Raw genomic sequence first — 19518 nt, 5'->3', positions numbered from 1 at the left:
TTCCAATTTCAAGACTGGGGGAGCTCTCTGTTCACAATGACCTGACAGCCAGAGGCCTCCCTAGAGGAAGTTCAGAGAGAGGTTCGGGCCAGAGAGGTTTAAAGAGAAGCTCTGAGAGAGGTTTAGAGCTTGTCTAAACTTCTCCCGAGAGGCGGGTATCGCGGTAGGCGTGGCTTCACGCCTGAAGCCGAGCCGTAAAGAACACCCTCCGTCTGCCGTAAAGTGTCGCGGTGCGGAAGCATTGCTTTACGGCGTCCCGGTGAAGGGCGCCGCTGGGATTTCTGCGGTACACACGTGGGGCCGTCGGCGGACCCGGCTGGTGGTTCTGTCTCTCCGTAGTGCGGTATCCTCATTGAATGACCGAGTGGCAGCGTAGATTTGGGGTCGATAGCCAATGGAGCTTGGTAGGGGGAAGGAAGGGACCTCTGGAGGAAGTCTCTGGAGTGCGGCCGAGGGGGCGCGGCTCTGCTGCCTGTCTGACAGGGAGGGAGCCTGGGCTGTAGCTGGGAGGCCGGAGGCCGGCGGGGGAGAGGAGGAGAAGGTGCCGGCGGCAGTGAAGAAAACCGAGGATGCGGAGGAATTAAGGATGGATTTAGCGGTTGTGAAGCAAGAAGTTATAGACTGGTCGGATCTAAAGGGCGACATGGTGGACAGCCAATGGGTAAAGCAGGAAGTGGAGGATGGGCCTGAGGTGAAGGATGAGAAACCAGAGGTACTGGAGGTGAAGCAGGAGGTGGATAGTAGTTTTGTGGTAAAAGAAGAGAGGATGGAAGAAACAGAGGTAAAGGAAGAGAAAGTGAAGGTGAAGGAAGAGGTCATGGACTGGCCAGACGTGAAAGAGGAGAACTTAGAGGTGAAACAGGAGGAAAAGTTTGCTGCTCCGAACATAAAAGAGGAGCAGATGATGGACGGGTTGCATATAAAAGAAGAGAAGGACTTCCTGAAAAGAGAAGGGATGGATGATCCGAAAGTAAAAGTAGAGCCTCCACTGGATCTGCCAGTTGGCTGCAAGCGGAAACTGGCCCTGGCAAGGTAGGGCTGGGGTAAGAGGGATGGGGAATCAAGCTGTGGGTTCTTCTGTGGAGTGGAGATAGCCATACTAACTGCAACAGACAGAGTCATGAAGATTCAACACATGTTGAGGTCCCCCTGGGGTCTTTGTTGGAACCTAGGAGAGGTGGGGAAAGGTGGAAGGTGATCGTGGATTACAAATGCAGTGAAAGTATGTGAAATGGCACTGTCCAATGGGTCCAGGTATGAACTGAAAATTCTAGGGTATGGAAGACCTGTTGGTACCAGACTTAGCTAACTAGTATGCTCTTGACTCAGTATTCTTTTGAGAGAGGATAGAGATGAGGAAAAGTTAATAAAAACCAACCATGAGCAAGTTGTTCAAGTTAAAATTATACAAAAATTCACTTCAACCAATTATTGCTCTTACATTTTCGGAGTGTGTGATCCTGTAGCAACATAGATTAAATTGTGGGCAGATTCTTAGAAATATTGCTGTCTAGAACATGTTGAACCAACACATAGTAGGAGTTGCAGTTTTGTTGTCAGTATCCCAAGATTGCCGAAGAGCAGTTGGGGACAGATGATGGGTAATGATGCCCATTGTAGGTTAGGTGTGAATTGAAAGAGGGGTGGGGGGGAGATGTTACTGCTATTTTATAGTTCGTTTAGATCTTATACTTTTTCTTTGAAGTCCAATATATGCTTTTGTAATTATGTATCCCTAACAATCTTGCTTCACATATTTTGTACACTATGACTACCTCAGTAAATTCCAAATTTCAAGTTTGTAAACAGACAAGTAGAACTCCTATTTTTAAATTTAATAAGTTACCTGTGGGCTTTTATAGGTGTGAAACTTGTGGTACGGAAGAAGCAAAGTACAGATGTCCACGTTGTATGCGATATTCCTGCAGGTATATATGTAACTTCTCACCTTATCACTTATATCTGAACCCTACTTACTTCAAAATATAAAGTACTTCTTTGTTTTTTTCAGTTTGCCTTGTGTAAAGAAACACAAAACAGAACTGACATGTAATGGAGTTCGGGATAAAACTGGTTACGTTTCAATACAGCAATTTACTGAAATGAATCTCTTAAGTGGTAAGCCATTTTGTATAGAGATAAAGGCATTTTGGCCAGTAGTATGTGTCACTTGCTTATTTTTCTGTTCTGAAATTTGTAGATTATCGATTTTTGGAAGATGTAGCAAGAACAGCAGACCATATTTCTAGAGATATTTTCTTGAAACGACCAACAAGCAATAAGCATGTAAGTATTTTGTGTAATCCCTTCTATTATAATCTGTTACAGTCCATTAGATTCTTCTTTTGTTGTTGGTCTTCATTTAGCAAATACAGTAAGTGATCATCATGTTCTAGGGCTATTCTAGTGATTAGTCATTCAAAAATGACCAAAACCAAATCTTAAGCCTCATGGAGTTTGATTTGTACTGAGAGAGAAACAAGAGGTGTTTAGAAGAATAAATATAATTTCAGCTAAAGTGCATGGGAAAGCAAAAAAGGTGCTGGACAGTATGGGAACATAAATGTCTGCTGTGGGGAAGTTTAGGATTTTTTTTCATTTAGTGGTCAAGAGAAGCTTCTCTGAGATCATCTCAGTGATAGGAAACAGTACCCTGAACATTTGGAGGAGAACTTCCAGGTGGAGACAAAAGGAAAAGGAAAGACCTGAGTTAGGAACAAGGTTGGTGGGTTTACAAATAAATTTGGGCAGCGTGACAAGCATAGCAAGTGAGGAAGAGAATGTTGGGCGTGAAGTTAGAGAAACTAGGAGAAGGCTCTATGCCTTTTAAGTAAACACAGAAATCACTGGAGGGTTTGAGCATGTTTACTTTTTAAAGCAAACTTCTGTTGGTTTGTCCATGTTAGGAAGGCAGGAGTGGAAAATTAGAAATAGGGAGAGCAGTTGAAAAACTACTGCATGCTGTGATCCCATAAGAGAAGAATATGACTTGGTTATAATTGGAAAATGGACTGGATATATTGGCTTCTGTTTGTAATCCCAGTTATTGAGATAGATGAATAATAGTACAAAGCTAGGTGGTGTGTGGCTGTAATCCCAGATACTTTTCGGAAGGTAAAACTATTTTCCTGGGACTGAGGGTGTGGCTCAAGTCTTACAGTTCTAGAGGCACCAAATTCAAGCCCCAATATTGCAAAGAAAGAGGAAGGGAAGAAGGAGAAGAAGGGAAAAGGAAGAGGAAAGGAGAGAAGAATTGGGAAGTGATTAGATTTTAGTTTTGCAGGCAAAGCTAGTATACCCTTCTAATCAACTCTTAAGCTCATTTTTGTTCTTTAAGCATTATGCTAATGTAAAGCTTACATGTTTGAAATATTTTACAATTAGAATTATTCTAGTTGTAAAGATTCATCAGTAGTTTGATTAAGTTGCGTCAGAATTATGTTCACTTTTCAAAGACCATTTCACTGTTGGAGTTTCAGAATTTGGGCACCCTTTAAATACCATATTATTTATTGGTATTGCTTTTATAGGTATATTATACATCAAAAAGAAATGATCATATATCAACTTTTAATTTTCTTCAGGTTAAATACCCTTAAGCATAATTAAACTTCTAGCTAAAGAGAAATTATATTTTAATGTTATTGTAAAATAGCTAACATGTGAACGAAGCATAAAAATGGAAATACAGTGTAATGATTAATTATATACTGAACATCTATGTAACCACCATTGAGGTCTAGAATGAGACCATTCCCATTCACAGAAATAGCTTTCAGTCCTTTTTTGTGCCTGGCTGATTCTTTTTTTTTTGTCTTAGGACTTGGTATCATGATTTTTTCAATGCTACACATATGTAAGGTCTTTGGATTTTCAGCAATAACAACATAAAATAGAAACAGTACTAATATTTTTGTTTATGACTTGTAGTTGGAATGTGGACTTTTGTAGAATTTATACCCAGGAATGGAATTGCCTTATTGTGTGTTTATATATTCATTTTGACTAGATATTTTACTAGAGCTTTTCTAAAGTGGTTATTACCAGTTTTCACTCCCACCAGCTGTGTGTAAATGTAGCTTTATTACATACTGTTCAGTAGTTGGTCAATCTAAAATTTTTGTCAGTCTGATGACTTTGTGATTTTAATGGGTTTTAAATTTTCTGTTCACTGATTCCTGGCGAGATTAAGTTTTTTCTATTGGACATTTAAATTTTCTTTTTTGTGAAGTGTGATATTTCAGCCTCTTTTTCATCTTTTCTCTAGTCCACCTTTTTTTTTCTTAGTGATTTATGAGAATTTTTTGTATTTTGTAGATGCTAGTCAATAGTTGATTCTGTTACAAATAGTGTTTATTCTGTTTTATCTTTTTCCTCTAGAAGATCTTTTGGTACACAGATGTTCTTCAGTCAGATTTGTTATTTATTTCCTTTATAGTTAGTAGTTTTATATGTTTATAAAGAGATACTTCTAGTATCTCTAGCACCAGTAGCTGAGTAGCTTATGCCTGTAATACTAGCTACTCTAGCTACTCAGGAGGCTGAGATCTGAGGATCACAGTTCTAAGCCAGCCCAGGCAGGAAAGTGTGAGATTCTTTATCTCCACTTAACTACCAAAAAAGCTTGAAGTGGAGCTGTGACAAGTGGTGGAGCACTAGCCTTGAGCAGCACCCCGGCCCTAACTTCAATCCCCAGGACTGGCACAATGAGAGAGAGAGAGAGAGAGAGATCCTTTCCTTACTTTGAAGTTATAAAGATGCTCTTTCATAATTATTTTCTGAACACTTAATGTATATTTATCTTTAAACTACCTAGAAAGTACCATTTAACTTTCCATATGGATAATCCACTAACCTAGCACCTCTTAAGAAATTTCTGTCCCTTCTGTCATCATCTTAGACCTTCCAACTGAGAATTTTCTTTAAAGTATATCCTCCATTCTTACATGGAGGAAACTGATAGTAGACAACTCTTAGATTACTGTCTTAATCTTTGAATTTTTATTTATTTTATCTTCATGCTTCAGTGCTTTTCTTCTAACTATAGAGTGTTGAATTCACAATTCTTTTGTCATTGTTGTAAAGTCAAGTGTCATTTTTAATTTTTTTTAATTTATTTGGTTATTTTATTGTAATCTTGGAGCTTAAATTTATGGCCTAGGTGTTATTGCTGAGCTTTTTTCCTCGAGGCTAGAGCTGTACCACTCAAACTACAGCTCTACTTCCAGCTTTTGTTAAGCAGTTAATTTGAGAAGAGTTTCAAGGACTTTCCTACTATGCTGGCTTTGAACCATGAGCCTCAGATGTCAGCCTCATGAGTAGCTAGAATTACATGTGTGAGCCACTGGTGCCCAAAATATGTCATTTTTAACAGCTTTTCAAGTAGGTTTTTCTCTGACCCTAATTTCTTATTTTGGATTCTTTGAGCCAGTGTAGCCCAGGCTGGCCTTGACCTTGAAATTCTTTTATTTTGCCTCTACGTTCTGGGGTTACAGGTTTACCACCACACCTAACTTTCTTTGACTTATTTATTTTTGACATTCTGCATTTTTGCTGTCGTGTGACAGTGGAGATTTCTTTATAATTATGTTCATTTTATTTTTTTAGGTTTCTTGAATCTGGAGTGCCTTTAATTATGGGAAATTCTCAATCCATTTTTATTACAATATTGCTTTAGTTCTTCTAAACTAGCTTATTAACAAAAAGTATTAAATACTGCTCTAGTCTTCTTACCTTTCTAATTAAATTTTGTGGCAGTACTTTGGCTTGAACTCTGGGCCTGGGCACTCAGCTAATGCCAGTACCATTGGGGCCACCTCACCACTTCTGGCTTTTTCTGAGTGTGAGCCAGCTGTGGCTCTATTTTTTGTAATATTGCTTTAGTTATGTTTTTGGTTCTTCACTTCATTATCAAAATGTTTCTTTTTAAATTTTGCCAAATTATTCTATAAATATCTTTCCATTTGTAACTATTTGGGGACCTAGCTACTTATTGGCTTCTGTCCACAATGCCTTGCATTTTTTTATGCTTTTTGCTTTTTATTGAGTATTATTTTTTAATCCTTAAAGTGCTGTTTTTTAATCCTTAAAGTGCTGTTCATTTGAATTTTTTTGAAGACAAGGACAAACAGATCTTTTAGGGATTATTGGATTTCTTTTACTAGGTACTTAGAAACATTACAAATTTGACCCTCTCAAGTCAAATTGAAGGTTTCCAATTCTGCAGCCAAACAAGCAGATTTTTATTTTAATTTTTTAATTGTTGTTATGTCATATTGTTACAGGTGATATACAGAGGGATTACAGCTAAGTAATTCAAGTAAAGAGTACATTTCTTTTTGGGCAGTGCCACCCCTTCCCTCACTCTCCCAGCAGATTTTTATTTTTATAAATCTGAATAAGAATTGAACCATAGCGACAACTTATAAATTTTTTTGGTGATACTAGGATTGGGACTCAAGGCTTTGCACATGCTTATTAGACACTCTTTAGCACTTGAGCCACACCTTTAGCGTTTTGCTTTCAGTATTTTCCTGAGTCCTCTTACCTGTGCTTTCTGCATAGCTGAGATCTCATGCATGAACACAATGCCCAGCCTACTTGTTGGAATGGGATCTTGCTAATAACTTTTTGCCATATCTGGCCTTGAACTACTAACTTCTGATCTTTGCCACCTGAGGACCTAGAATCACAAGCCACTATACCTGTCTTCTAACAGTATTTTTGTTTTTCTTTTACCCATTCCAGTCAATAGTACATGTTAATAATATGCTTTGAAGGTAGAATTTATTTGTGGTTCACCCTTGTCCCCAGGCTGTGTTCTCTGAATCCTAGAATTATTGGCTCTTGATTTGATCCTCTTATTGAGGAAGATACTGAAAAGCAAAGCCTGGATTTGCCAGAATTAACAAAGGAAATACTGTTACTGCATTCACTGCAATGGCTTCATTACTTTGCTTAATTATCTTGAATTTTCATTGCCAGCTCCTAAGTGCTTTTAAAGGAATTTTAAAACACACACACACACACACACACACACACACACACACACACGGATGTCCCCATTTGTTTAAGAACTTGATTTATGCTTTGTCTTTTCATTGAGTGATTTTTTTCTTCCTTAGCTTAATAAAAGTCAAATATTACTTCCTTTGCAACTCTCTGGTATTGGAATCATTTTAACCAACCCAGGTTGTCAGTGGAGTAAAATGTGTTAGAGCCAGATGTTTTAATGCTTTATTTTGTATTGCCCCACAACAGTGGCTACTCAAATTAGTCTTATACTGGATACAGTATGGCTGCTCCTTTGAGTAAGCTACCTGCCTAGTGGACAAATCAGAAATATATTCAGCTTTCTGTGGTATAAAATCATGAGGAAAAAGTACCTCTATGAGATTCTTCCTTCAGACTTATTGTTAAAAGCATAGGCTTTAGAATTTGGCAGCCCTACATCTGAATATAGATTCTGCTTCTCAGAGATAGTTATGATGGTGTAATTTCATCATGTTGCAAAAATGAGGATGATGATAGTACCTGTCTGATAGTGTTAAAGAAATTGAGATTCTACTTAGAGCCATTTGTTGAGACCTACGTGAATCTTATTTTTGTACATAGTTTTCTCACTTCTGAAATGTAAAGCACTCTGTAATTTATCTGTTTTGGTCTTTCATTAGATGTTTTTTATGAAAAATCGTGCCCGAAGGCAAGGTATTACCTTAAAACTTCTTCCCAATGGATTCACCAAAAGGAAAGAGAATTCAACATACTTTGATACAAGGTAGGTTTTTAACTTCTGTAGGTTGTTATCAGGTGTCCTGGTTTGATTTGCTCTACAACATTGCTACCCAAAGTGTGATTTGTGAACTGTTAAAACTGAATGACAATGGGCTGGGGATATGGCCTAGTGGCAAGAGTGCCTGCTTCATATACATGAGGCCCTGGGTTCGATTCCCCAGCACCACATATACAGAAAATGGCCAGAAGTGGCGCTGTGACTCAAGTGGCAGAGTGCTAGCCTTGAGCAAAAAGAAGCCAGGGACAGTGCTCAGGCCTTGAGTCCAAGCCCCAGGACTGGCCAAAAGAAAAAAAAAAACTGAATGACAAGATAACTGCTAAAATAGCATATCATATGACGAATAAAAATTAGAGCATGAGAAAGGGAAGCTTCTTAAATGATAATGTGCATAACCAATCACTCCAGCATCTAGTAAATATTTTACTGTGACTTAATTTCTTTAGGCCTGGCTAGGAGTTTGATATATACTTTTTGTTTGTTTGTTTTGATATTTGAACTGAGGGCCTGCGCTGTACTCCTTAGTTTTTTTACTCAAGGCTGGTGAGCTACCACTTATTACCACTTAAGCCACACCTCTACTTCTTTCTAACTTTTTGCTGGTTAATCATAGATAAGAGTCTCGCAGACTTTTCAGCCTGGCTGGCTTCAAACTGAAATCCTCATATATCAGCCACCTGAGTAGCTAGGATTACAGGCCTGAGTCATTGGAGCCTAGCTAATGTTATATATTTTTAATAGCCTTCTTAGTTATGTTAATTGCTTGAGGAACATTCTTGCTAAGAAAGTAGTTTAGGCACGAAGTGGTGAGTCAAAGCAGAATTGCTAGTATTTCAAACAGAGGCTTTTGTCATCATTTCTGCATTGGAACTCTGATTAAGATTGTACTTAAAAGCTAGTTATTCAAAAGCTGGCTATCAAGGAGGAGAAGACTTTGAACAGTTTCTCTAGTAATGAAGCTTTGAGTAGAAATAGCTGACTACTCTCTCAAAGTGTTGGGTTAGAAAAGTCCCAAGAGTATTGATGAAATAGTATTCCAAAGTACAATCGGCCTGCTAGGCCTACTCTATCTGTACATTCTGTATCTGCAGATTCAATCACCTACAAATTAGAAATAGTAGAGGGAAAAAGACACCTATGTTTGTACTGAGTATATACAGACTTTTTTCTTTTCCATTCATTATTCCCTAAACAATTCAATATAGCATTTATTTACATAACATTTATATTATATTAGGTCTTATAAATAATCCAAAAATGATTTGAAGTAAATGGGAGAATGTATGTAGGTTATATGCAAGTACCTTCAAGCCATTTTATGAGACTGATAATCCAGAGAACCTGCTATCTAAGAGAAGTTGTGGAACCAGTCCTCCATGGACTGTACTTAATCAACTAAATTACTGGGCAACACTTTTCAGAAGTTAAGTTTCTGTATATAAAATTAAAAAAAAACCCAAAAACCTTGAAGGAATCTTTCCAATTCAACGTCTTATTAATTGTGGGGCCTTGAATAAGTCATATCACTTCCTTTCTCAGAGCCTCTTTTTGTTTAGTTGGGTTTTGTTTGTGTGTTTGTTTTTTGAGACAAGGTCTCCCTATGTAGCCCATGTAGACCTGAAACTCAGTATGTATCCTAGACTAGCTTCAACCTCTAGATTTTGCTGCCTTCCCTTTCTGAGTGCTGGGTATCTCAGATATGAACCACCACACCTGTCATTTTTAGTTTGTTTTTGTTTGCCACTGGGTCTTCCTACATTGCCTAGACTGACCTAGAACTCAGGATCCTCCTGCCTCTGCCTCTCAGATGCTGAGGTCACTGGTTTATAGCATAATGCCCAGTTTCCAAGAGCCTCATTTTTATTTTTAGATAATCATTTTTTTTAAGGCAATATGAGATTCTAGCCCAGCTTGGTCTTAATCTCCTGGGCTCAAGTAATACTCCCATCTCAGCCTCCCAGATGGCTGAAGCTACTGAACACACCACTGTGTTCTCAGCCTCATCTTTATAATGTAGGAGTTGGACTAGGTAAACTCTTAGGTCCTTTTTCAGATAATCCTTAAGTTGAAAAAAAAAAGTCATCAAAATTGTCATTCTAATACGTTTACATATTTTCAAAAGATGTTACATAATTATAGAAAATGATGCTACCGGTTTATTTTATGTTTCCATGTTTCTAGTTGACTTTAAAAAGAAATCCTGTGCATTTTTAAAATACAAGATATCTGTATATTTTGAAACTGACATTTAGAAATTAACATAATTTTAAATTTAAAATAACTAGTTTGGGCCTTGATTGTCATTCAAGATTAGTTCTCACTACCAAAAAGCATGTGACTTTTTTTTTTTTTTTTTACCAGTCCTGGGCTTGGACTCAGGGCCTGAGCACTGTCTCTGGCTTCTTTTTGCTCAAGGCTAGCACTCTGCCCCTTGAGCCACAGCGCCACTTCTGGCCATTTTGTGTATATGTGGTGCTGGGGAATCGAACCCAGGGCTTCATGTATATGAGGCAAGCACTCTTGCCACTAGGTCATATTCCCAGCCCAGCATGTGACATTTTTGTGTGTCTTGATGAATGAATATATGGGGCCATATTACTCTCTCGGGAATGAGTTTAGTAATACGATTTTTATTTGGAAAAATTCCCTCCATCCACTTACTCTGTCTCTGAAATGGCAAGCCAGATTCTTGCACTAACCTTGTACAATCAATTTTTCAGGTTGTTCTTGTATTTTTTTGTTTTTTTCCTTTGAGACCATTAGCAACACAGTACATAGTAGGTTTCACATCTGCAGTTTGAAGCAGTGACCTTGTAGAGTTGTGATCTTTGGCGTGTTCCTTTATCTAGATAGTAACTACCCTGTGGGAAAGAATTGACAAATAGTAGCTTGCAAATATGCATTCATATCTAAACTGTAAGGAAAAATAACATGTTTAATTCTATGCAGATGTGACCACTGATACTATTTCAGGTTTCCTTCTACTCATACTTCCACTGTTTTAAATTAATAAGGTAAAAACAGTATTAAATATGAGTGAAAGTAAAAAAACAAAGCGACATAACTCTACCCAGGTTAAATGTTACTTTGTGAGAGTGCCTATTTTAGTCATACTTGCACTGTTTTTAAAAACTCCATATAATAGAGATAGCAAAATAGATTGTCATAAAATAGAACCAGGCTATCTGATCTTCCTAGTCACAGAATATCGAGCTACCTACTTAGTGCTTCAATTTCTTTGTCTATAAAGTGGAAATAGTAATGATTCTCAGTTCAGAGCAGTTTTCATTTTTATTTGTAGTGCATGAGAATGCCTATTCATCTCTTCACTATCTCTGAGAAGCTTTTAAAAAAATAATTGTTACTAATTTGATAGGTTAATATGGTTATTTTGATTAATATGGTTGTATTTGTTTGCTTCTATGATGAAACTATGTGTTTTGAGTGTTATTTTAAAATTCAGGTGTAAAATTTGACTTAATTCATCTCACTGGGTGACCTTTCATTCATAAAACCATTTGGGGAGTTAATTTAGTGAAAAATAATTCTTATCTATGTAACTGAATTGCTATTTCATTTGTTTGTTGTGTAAATTGCCGATTCTTATGGGAAATGGTTTGTGTACTAACTAAATTTAAAATGCTTCTATTCAGATAGTGTATTTTAAGGTGAATTCTCAGTTAATTGAAACCATATTGAAAGAATGTTGTTGTTTAGTTGATTGATAGCTTAGATATCTCTTCAGTGTGTCCCAGTATTTCAGTGATTCTTATATGACATTTTCATCACTATTTTAGGTCAGCATTTCTCATCTTGTCGCTGTTGACATTTGAGCTGGATAAGTTACAAGACCCAGTCATGTGCAGTTTAGAATATTTAGTTGCTTCTCAACCATTAACAACTAGATGTTTGTAACATAAACACACCCAGCCCTCTGTTGTCATAACAAAATGTGTCTTGTCAGTACCAGATGGCCTCTGAAGGGAAGGAAAACATTCTTTTTGAGGACTACTATTTAGGTAAAGATCAGAGACATATTCATTGAGCTTATAGCTATAATCTTTTCTTGAGTCAAATATAGTTGAAATCAGGATTGCAAGAAGTTTTGATTGCTAAGGGAAGTACATAATAAGCAAATATATGAGGTCCCATATAGCACCTGTAGGAAAAACAAGTGAAAAATGCCATTGAAAAGTTCCTTGCTTGATATTCCTGTATTTTCTCAGTCATTCACGTGAAAAAGACAAAGCTTTTAGCTAGGCATGGTGGTACACTCAAAATCCCAGCACATGAGGCAGAGGCAGGAAGTCTGAATTGAAAGCCAACCCCAGCAGTATAGAAAGACTCTTAATAAGAACACAAGCAAAAAGATCAACAGTTTTTTGTTTTCTTTATTGTCAGGTTGATATATACAGAGGGGTTACAGTACATGCTTAAGGTAGTGAATACATAGACATTTCTTGTCATACCTGTTATCCCCTTCCTTATTTTTCTCCCTCCTACCCTCTCCCATAGCCCCTTGCACCCCTTCCCCTGCTTTGTTAATTACTTTTTCAAGTGATCAGCAGTTTTAAATGACTGTAATGTGATTGCTGGAGAAAAAGAGAATACTAAATCTTTCCAAAGAGTTCTATTCAGCTTCTGTGCTCTCTGGTATTATGTTTTAAAGACTAGGCGTTTTGTTTTGTTTTTCCACCTAACTTTGAAAGGTGGTTAAGACTTTCAGATAAACTTGAATTTGCATGTTGCCACTACCATTTGATATACATTAGGTAGTCTTAGGCAAGATTTAACTTAATTGGTTATAGAGAAGATTATATATACCTAACTCATTGTAAATAATGTACAATGACTATCCAAGTATTACATTCTCCTGTTCAAAATCTTTGGGAATATGATATATTTATTACATTGGAAGCAGTACTTATTTCCACAGTGAGTCATTCAAATAGTCACATGGTAATAAAGGCACAGGGAACTTTTTTCTGCCAATGGTCATTTGAATATTTATAATGTCATTCAAGGGCCACAAAATTATCAATACAAGTAGTTGGCCAAAGGTAGCATACACCAGGGGCTGGGAATTTGGCTTAGTGGTAGAATGTGTGCTTCCATGCCTGAAGCCCTGGGTTTAGTTCCTCAGTACCACATCAACAGAAAAGGCTAGAAGTGGTGCTGTGGCTGAAATGGTAGGATGCTAGGAGGCTCCAGGACAGGGCCCAGGCCCTCAATTCAAGCCCTAGGACTGGCAAAAATAAATAAATAAATAAACAGAAAGAGCATACCAGAAATATAAGTGTCTGTTCTATTTACCAAAATGATTTTGAGGGCCTTAAACAGCTCAGAGGCTAGACATTCCACCCTGTACAATGGATAAATAATGGCTGCAAACTGGCTCAGAACTACTGCTAACCATTCACAAAAACTTTTGGTTTTAGAGATTTTATAATGTATCGATTTTTTAAGTCTTATGCAAGTTTAGCTTATTTCAGCAGCAGTAAATATAAATCAGTAGCTGTTGTATATAATTAACAAGTTTTTCCTTTGAGTGTAGTAAAATTTATATTCTGTGAGATGCATAATCTTAAAAGTACAGTTGTTGAGGGGGTTTTATTTTTGTTTGTTTCTGGGGTGTGTGTGTGTGTGTGTGTGTGTGTGTGTGTGTGTGTGTGTGTGTGTGTATCTAGAATCAACACATGGCCTCTTGTGTGGTAGGTAGGTACTCTACCACTGAGCCATATCTCCTGTTTCTGGGGTGTGTGTGTGTGTGTGTGTGTATCTAGAATCAACACATGGCCTCTTGTGTGGTAGGTAGGTACTCTACCACTGAGCCATATCTCCTGTTTCTGGGTGTGTGTGTGTGTGTGTGTGTGTGTGTGTGTATCTAGAATCAACACATGGCCTCTTGTGTGGTAGGTAGGTACTCTACCACTGAGCCATATCTCCTGTTTCTGGGGTGTGTGTGTGTGTGTGTGTGTATCTAGAATCAACACATGCCTCTTGTGTGGTAGGTAGGTACTCTACCACTGAGCCATATCCCTTGTTTCTGGGTGTGTGTGTGTGTGTGTGTGTGTGTGTGTGTGTGTATCTAGAATCAACACATGAACACATGGCCTCTTGTGTGATAGGTAGGTACTCTACCACTGAGCCATATCTCCTGTTTCTGGGGTGTGTGTGTGTGTGTGTGTGTGTGTGTGTGTGTGTGTGTGTGTATCTAGAATCAACACATGAACACATGGCCTCTTGTGTGGTAGGTAGGTACTCTACCACTGAGCCATATCTCCAGCCACATTTCTTTGCATTTTTACAAATACATATATTTGTATGTCCCAATTTCTGAATATGTAGAACATTACTGTGCCTCAGATTTGTACTAGTTAGCCCCCTTTTGTCTCTAAAGGTATCCTGTTTGAATATATACATTCCTACCCTAAGATCTGTTTTGCCTGTTTTAATGTATGGAAAGTTTCATGTGTATGGAGTCATATAGCTCACTATTACTTTGCTGGGGGTAGGGGCAAATTGAGACAGGATCTTATTATGCAGCTCAGGCTGGTCTTGAGCTTATGGTCTTTATGCCTTACCATCTCAAATGCTGAGTTACAGGCATGGGCCACTGTATATCTGGCTTTATTCTTACTTTTCAATAATAATTTAACTGTATAGGAGATCTCTTACCTTCACACTTATTTCTTTATTCTACTGTCACTTCTTTTGCCATTGTTGAGAACACTGTTATTTTAGATTGTTCTTTTCTTTTTCTGTAGCCTGGTCTATAGCTTGATTTTCATTTTTATCTTTGGGATTTTTCACTTTATGTTTCTCTACTTTTTACTTACTTTTTTTCATATCCAATATTTTCTGTTTCTTTCACAAATTTTTCTGACCTTTTGGATAAAATCATGTTTCTTTTTCATGTTTTAAGCTTCCCTTTTTTCTTCAGTAATTTAAAATATTTGTGTAAATAATTCCAGCATCTAAAATTCTTAGAAGTGTAATCCTTCTATCTGACTTTTCTCCTGGCTCTTGATTATGGCATTTGTTTCCTTGTTTTCCCCCCTCCTATGCAATTGTAATACTCAGGTCCATCTGGGATTTATGTAAAAAATGATACGCATTTGCTTTGCTAGATACTAGTTGGCACCAATTCAGAACTCTCTTCACTTTTCAGTATATCTCAGATAATACTCACAGTAACTGTTTGAACATAAATCCATTCAGGGAAACTATCTATACGTATGCATTTTCAATTGAAACTTTCTTGCCCTCCTGTCCTCTGATTTGTTTAAATTTTAAATTAAGTACTGTAAAAGTGAGCAGTAACAATAAAATCAGACATGACCCTCCTTTGTGTACTACATGTTCCATCTTATCATTCTGTGCTAAGGGATAGAATTTTTTTTTTTTTTTTTTTTTGCCAGTCCTGGGGTTTAGACTCAGGGCCTGAGCACTGTCCCTGGCTTCTTCTTGCTCAAGGCTAGCACTCTGCCACTTGAGCCACAGCGCCACTTCTGGCCATTTTCTGTATATGTGGTGCTGGGGAATCGAACCTAGGGCCTCATGTATACGAGGCAAGCACTCTTGCCACTAGGCCATAAGGGATAGAATTTTTTTGGTTCACCATTTCACTTATTCTGTGATCAATTTGAGATCTCCAGCTTAAATAGACCCAAGACTTTGTCTCAAAGCATTCAGTAGTTTTGAGTATAGTTTTTAGTTCTTATTTCCTTTTGGCCTCTAGAAATTTATCATATTGATGAATTCAGTATTTTTTATTTTTTTAAAGTTTGTTACTATGTTCTTTAAGGGAAAGTTTTCAAATTATCTTCCCTGTTTAATATGAGCATTGGTCTCAGTATAGTTTAGTAGTGGGAAAGAAGTTGATCAAGAAGCATGGTAATTACTTGATTATCTAACAAGTGTATTTCTAAAAATTTATTTGATAGGATTTTCCATACATAGAGAAAATGAAGTAATTATGCCTTCTTAATTTAATATAGTTACATGGAATAATTGCCAGAAATATTAAGTGAATAAGGATAGATAGAAAGCATACTTATTGCATGCTACTATTGAAGGAAAAATATTAACATACATATATGCTTATATAGTTATACTCCCTATGGAGTCCAAGAAACTTCAAATATTCTCTCTATATTACTTTTCTCATGCACATATACTTGTGGTGTACTGTAATTTATAAGCTAGGTACTGTAAGAGATTAACGGCAACAATAAAATTGAACGTTAATAACAATAACCACATAATTTTGTGGGCATATACCTTTTCCAATTTGAGGCAATTGCAAAACTAGCATAGATTTCTTTCTTTTTTTATTTTATTTTATTTTTTTATTTTTTGCCATCCCTGGAGCTTTCCTCAGGGCCTGATCACTATCCCTGGCTTCTTTTTGCTCAAGGCTAGCACTCTGCCACTTGAGCCATAGCGCCACTTCTGGCCATTTTATATATATGTGGTGCTGGGGAATTGAACCCAGGGCTTCAGTATACAAGGCAAGCACTCTTGCCACTAGGCCATATTCCCAACCCAGATTTCATTTTTTTAATAATATCACAGATGGATTTGTTTTTTACCGTAGATCTTAGCAACCTCAACATATGATTTTTTCCCTCTTAATTGGAAAACTTTTACCTTTTATTTAAAGTAAGTATTTTCTCTTGCCAAATACTACTCAAGCACAAATGCTGCACATAGTTATGCTGTGACTTAGAGGCAGATAGCATATACTGTGTGGACATGCCACACACAGTCCCCAGCTGTCATGGAATAGAATAGACAGGATTCCTTAAGGCTTCTCAGAACAGTGCACAGTCTAAAACTTTGAAATTTCCATTTCAATATTCCTAGGCCACAGTTAACTTTGGCTAACTAAAATCATAGAATATAAAACTACTAAAAGAGGAGTACTGTAACAGAAAATGGTAGCAATGGTTAGAGAAAATGCTTTTGTGCATTTTCTGTTGCTGTAACAAAATACCATACACTAATTTTTAAAAGAAGTTTATTCTTTTTGGAGGCCTTATGTTCACGGCCTCATCTCTACAGATACCACCAACATGTGAATTTAGTGAATAAGTTTCAAATACAAGAACTTTGGGTTAACACATTCCTATGAAGGGATATATGCCTTTTTTGTTCCTATTTGAATTGTAGACCATGTGTATACATTTCTTATGTCAACAATAAATAAAAAGTTATTAAGCAGTACGAACGACTATATACATTTTGAGTTATTTTAGTGTTTGAAAAGTATTCTAATACTGTCAGATGAAACTCCCATCTTTTAAATACATGGCGACTATTCTTTCAATTGTGTTTTAGTGTTTTGCCAGTGAAAGGCTGGAGACTGTGTTGATGTGCTTGGACAACATGTTGTCCTGTTGGGTTGTTTCAGTCCCTTATTCTGATTAGAGGTCAAATGCAGAGGGAATGCATATCATTTGAAAGAATGAATAGGACAGACAAATTTCTACCCAGTAATATAGGTCAAGTATCTCTTACTAGAAATGATTGGAACCATAGGTATTTACAGTTATGGAGTTGTACTAAATGACTCAAAAAGTTTTGAATTAGGAATGTTTCCAATTTTTGCAATAGGTATACCCAACCTCTATGTTTATATAAATCTAAGCTTAGACTCATCTGGACTACCACTCCCCAGGTAGCCACCCAGATTTGACTATTCAGTTCTCCAAGCTTATTTACATATAACTTCCGACCCTTCTCCCCATCAATCCTGAATATCCCAGTGCTTCTATCTAACTACTTTTTCCCCCCACTGTCAGCTTTGAACTGTGAGTTCTGGTGTTCTTAATCCATTCTTTTAATTAGGAATTATTTTGCTCTTTGAGTATGTGTCTCTCTTGTACTTACAGAATTAAGATAGTGAAGATCAGGGAGCAATTGCCTTATCCCTATAATCCTAGATACTCAGGAGAATAAAATCTGAGGATCAAGTTCAGAGCCAGCCCAGGAAGACTCTTATCTCCAATTAACCAAAATCTGGGACTGGAGGCATGACTCAAGTGATAGAACACCAGCTGTGCCTAAAAAAAGCAGTCAAGAGTGCAAGGCCCCGAGATCAAGTTCCAATAGCAGCGCTTGTGTGCAAGTGCGCGCGCACACATACACACACAAATATATGTATGTATGTATGTACGTATGTAATAAAGATGCATCACAAACAATGTCAATTACTATTTAAGAGTTCTAGTCCTGTTGTGAAAGCTAGCCACTAGGTGTCCCTCTTGTAAAGAAATAACAAACCACTAACAAATTTTTTAAGTACTATTTTATTCAAGTAAAATTATAAGATTATAATTATATTGCAGTGGTGTACCTATCCACCCCTTTATTAAAGTTAGCAGTCCTTTTTCCATAAGTAGCTGTGTAATGATACTTTTCCTACAGCAGAGGCTTTTTGGGGGGCAGGGGCATTAATGTGTTATTATAACAATGATATACAAGGGGTTACAGTTTAAAAAGTCAGGTAATGAGTGCATTTCTTTTTGTACAGTTTTTCCCTCCTGTTCCCACCCACAAGTTGTATAGTTTATTTTCAGCATAATGTCTAGTGAATATCACTGTTGCATTTGTTTCACTCTTTGTCCCACAATTTCTGTGTCTCCCATACCTCCCCAGAGACAGGAAAATGAACAAACAAGATAGAAAGGAAAGAAAACAAAAACAGCAACAAAGAAAAAAACCTTCTTTTATTGCCCAAAGTTCATTTCAATATTATGTTATATGATCAGGCGTACATAGGCATTGTGCCTTTGCATTTCTCTCCTAAGAATATCCTCCTTTGGTCTCACTGTGTGTGAATGTCTAGAGTCCTGTATAATTTACCATGTTCCAGTATATATATTTTTAATCTGTATAAGTAGTATAGGTTTTACTAAGCTCCAAAGTGGCTTTAGAAAAGAGCAAAGGAAAATTAAATGATAAGTCTAGCACTTGTGGTTATGGAAGAACAAGTGGGTTTTGCATTGAGATTTGAGGGGTTACATAATATGCTCAGTACAAACTTGTTGATTGGTGGAAATGTTTACTTCTGCAGTTTCTCTGCCATAAGTGCTTTGATACAGCTTAATGGAAGAATTCCAGAATAGTAGCAAGGTTTCAGAAGAACAGTGTGGAAGACTAGAAGCCTAATATTTCCTTTAGCCAAGCCTTTACCTACAACACAAGAAAAGTACCCTTCCACAGCAGCAGCAGTGTGTTTGTGTCTGTGTGTGTCTGTGTCTGTGTTTGTCTGTGTGTGCATGCTTGCTTCAACCCTGGAGCTATAGTCAGGGCTTGGGTGCTGTCCCTGGGCTTTCATGCTCAAGGGTAGCACTCTACCACTTGAGCCACAGCTCCACTTCCAGTTTTTTAGTGGCTAATTGTAGATAAGCATTTCACAGCCTTTCCTGCTGGCTTTAAACTATGCTCCTCAGATCTCAGCCTCCTGAATAGCTACGATTACAGATTTAAGCCACAGGCACCCAGGTACCAAACTTTGTGTATCCAAATAATGTACTGAATATTCATCCTTCTAAATCCAGGAATGTCCTCCTCTTCTGTATTTCCTAAGTATCCATGGTGGTTGTATACATCATCATCTTCCCCATTATGGCTCCTTTCACTGATCTTATAAGTACACATTTTCTCCAGAGTTAATATGAAGCAAATACCAGCATTTGGTATCATTTTTATTATGCATA

General features: G+C 37.3%; 1 protein-coding gene across 1 annotated transcript in view; it reads left to right on the top strand.

Annotated features, from left to right (window-relative positions):
• The first annotated feature begins 254 nt into the window (after positions 1-254).
• The window catches only part of Znhit6 (zinc finger HIT-type containing 6), a 46423-nt gene continuing 27159 nt past the window's right edge, over positions 255-19518 (top strand). The window contains exons 1-5 of the mRNA XM_048351693.1: positions 255-1032; positions 1863-1928; positions 2012-2118; positions 2201-2286; positions 7674-7777. Coding sequence (XP_048207650.1) covers positions 395-1032; positions 1863-1928; positions 2012-2118; positions 2201-2286; positions 7674-7777 — 1001 coding nt within the window. The 5' untranslated portion in view covers positions 255-394. The remainder of the gene's footprint in view (positions 1033-1862; positions 1929-2011; positions 2119-2200; positions 2287-7673; positions 7778-19518) is intronic.

The sequence above is a fragment of the Perognathus longimembris genome, chromosome 7 (genome assembly GCF_023159225.1).
Source record: "Perognathus longimembris pacificus isolate PPM17 chromosome 7, ASM2315922v1, whole genome shotgun sequence".
Taxonomy (NCBI): domain Eukaryota; kingdom Metazoa; phylum Chordata; class Mammalia; order Rodentia; family Heteromyidae; genus Perognathus; species Perognathus longimembris.
This window is presented reverse-complemented; position numbering and strand designations above follow the sequence as displayed.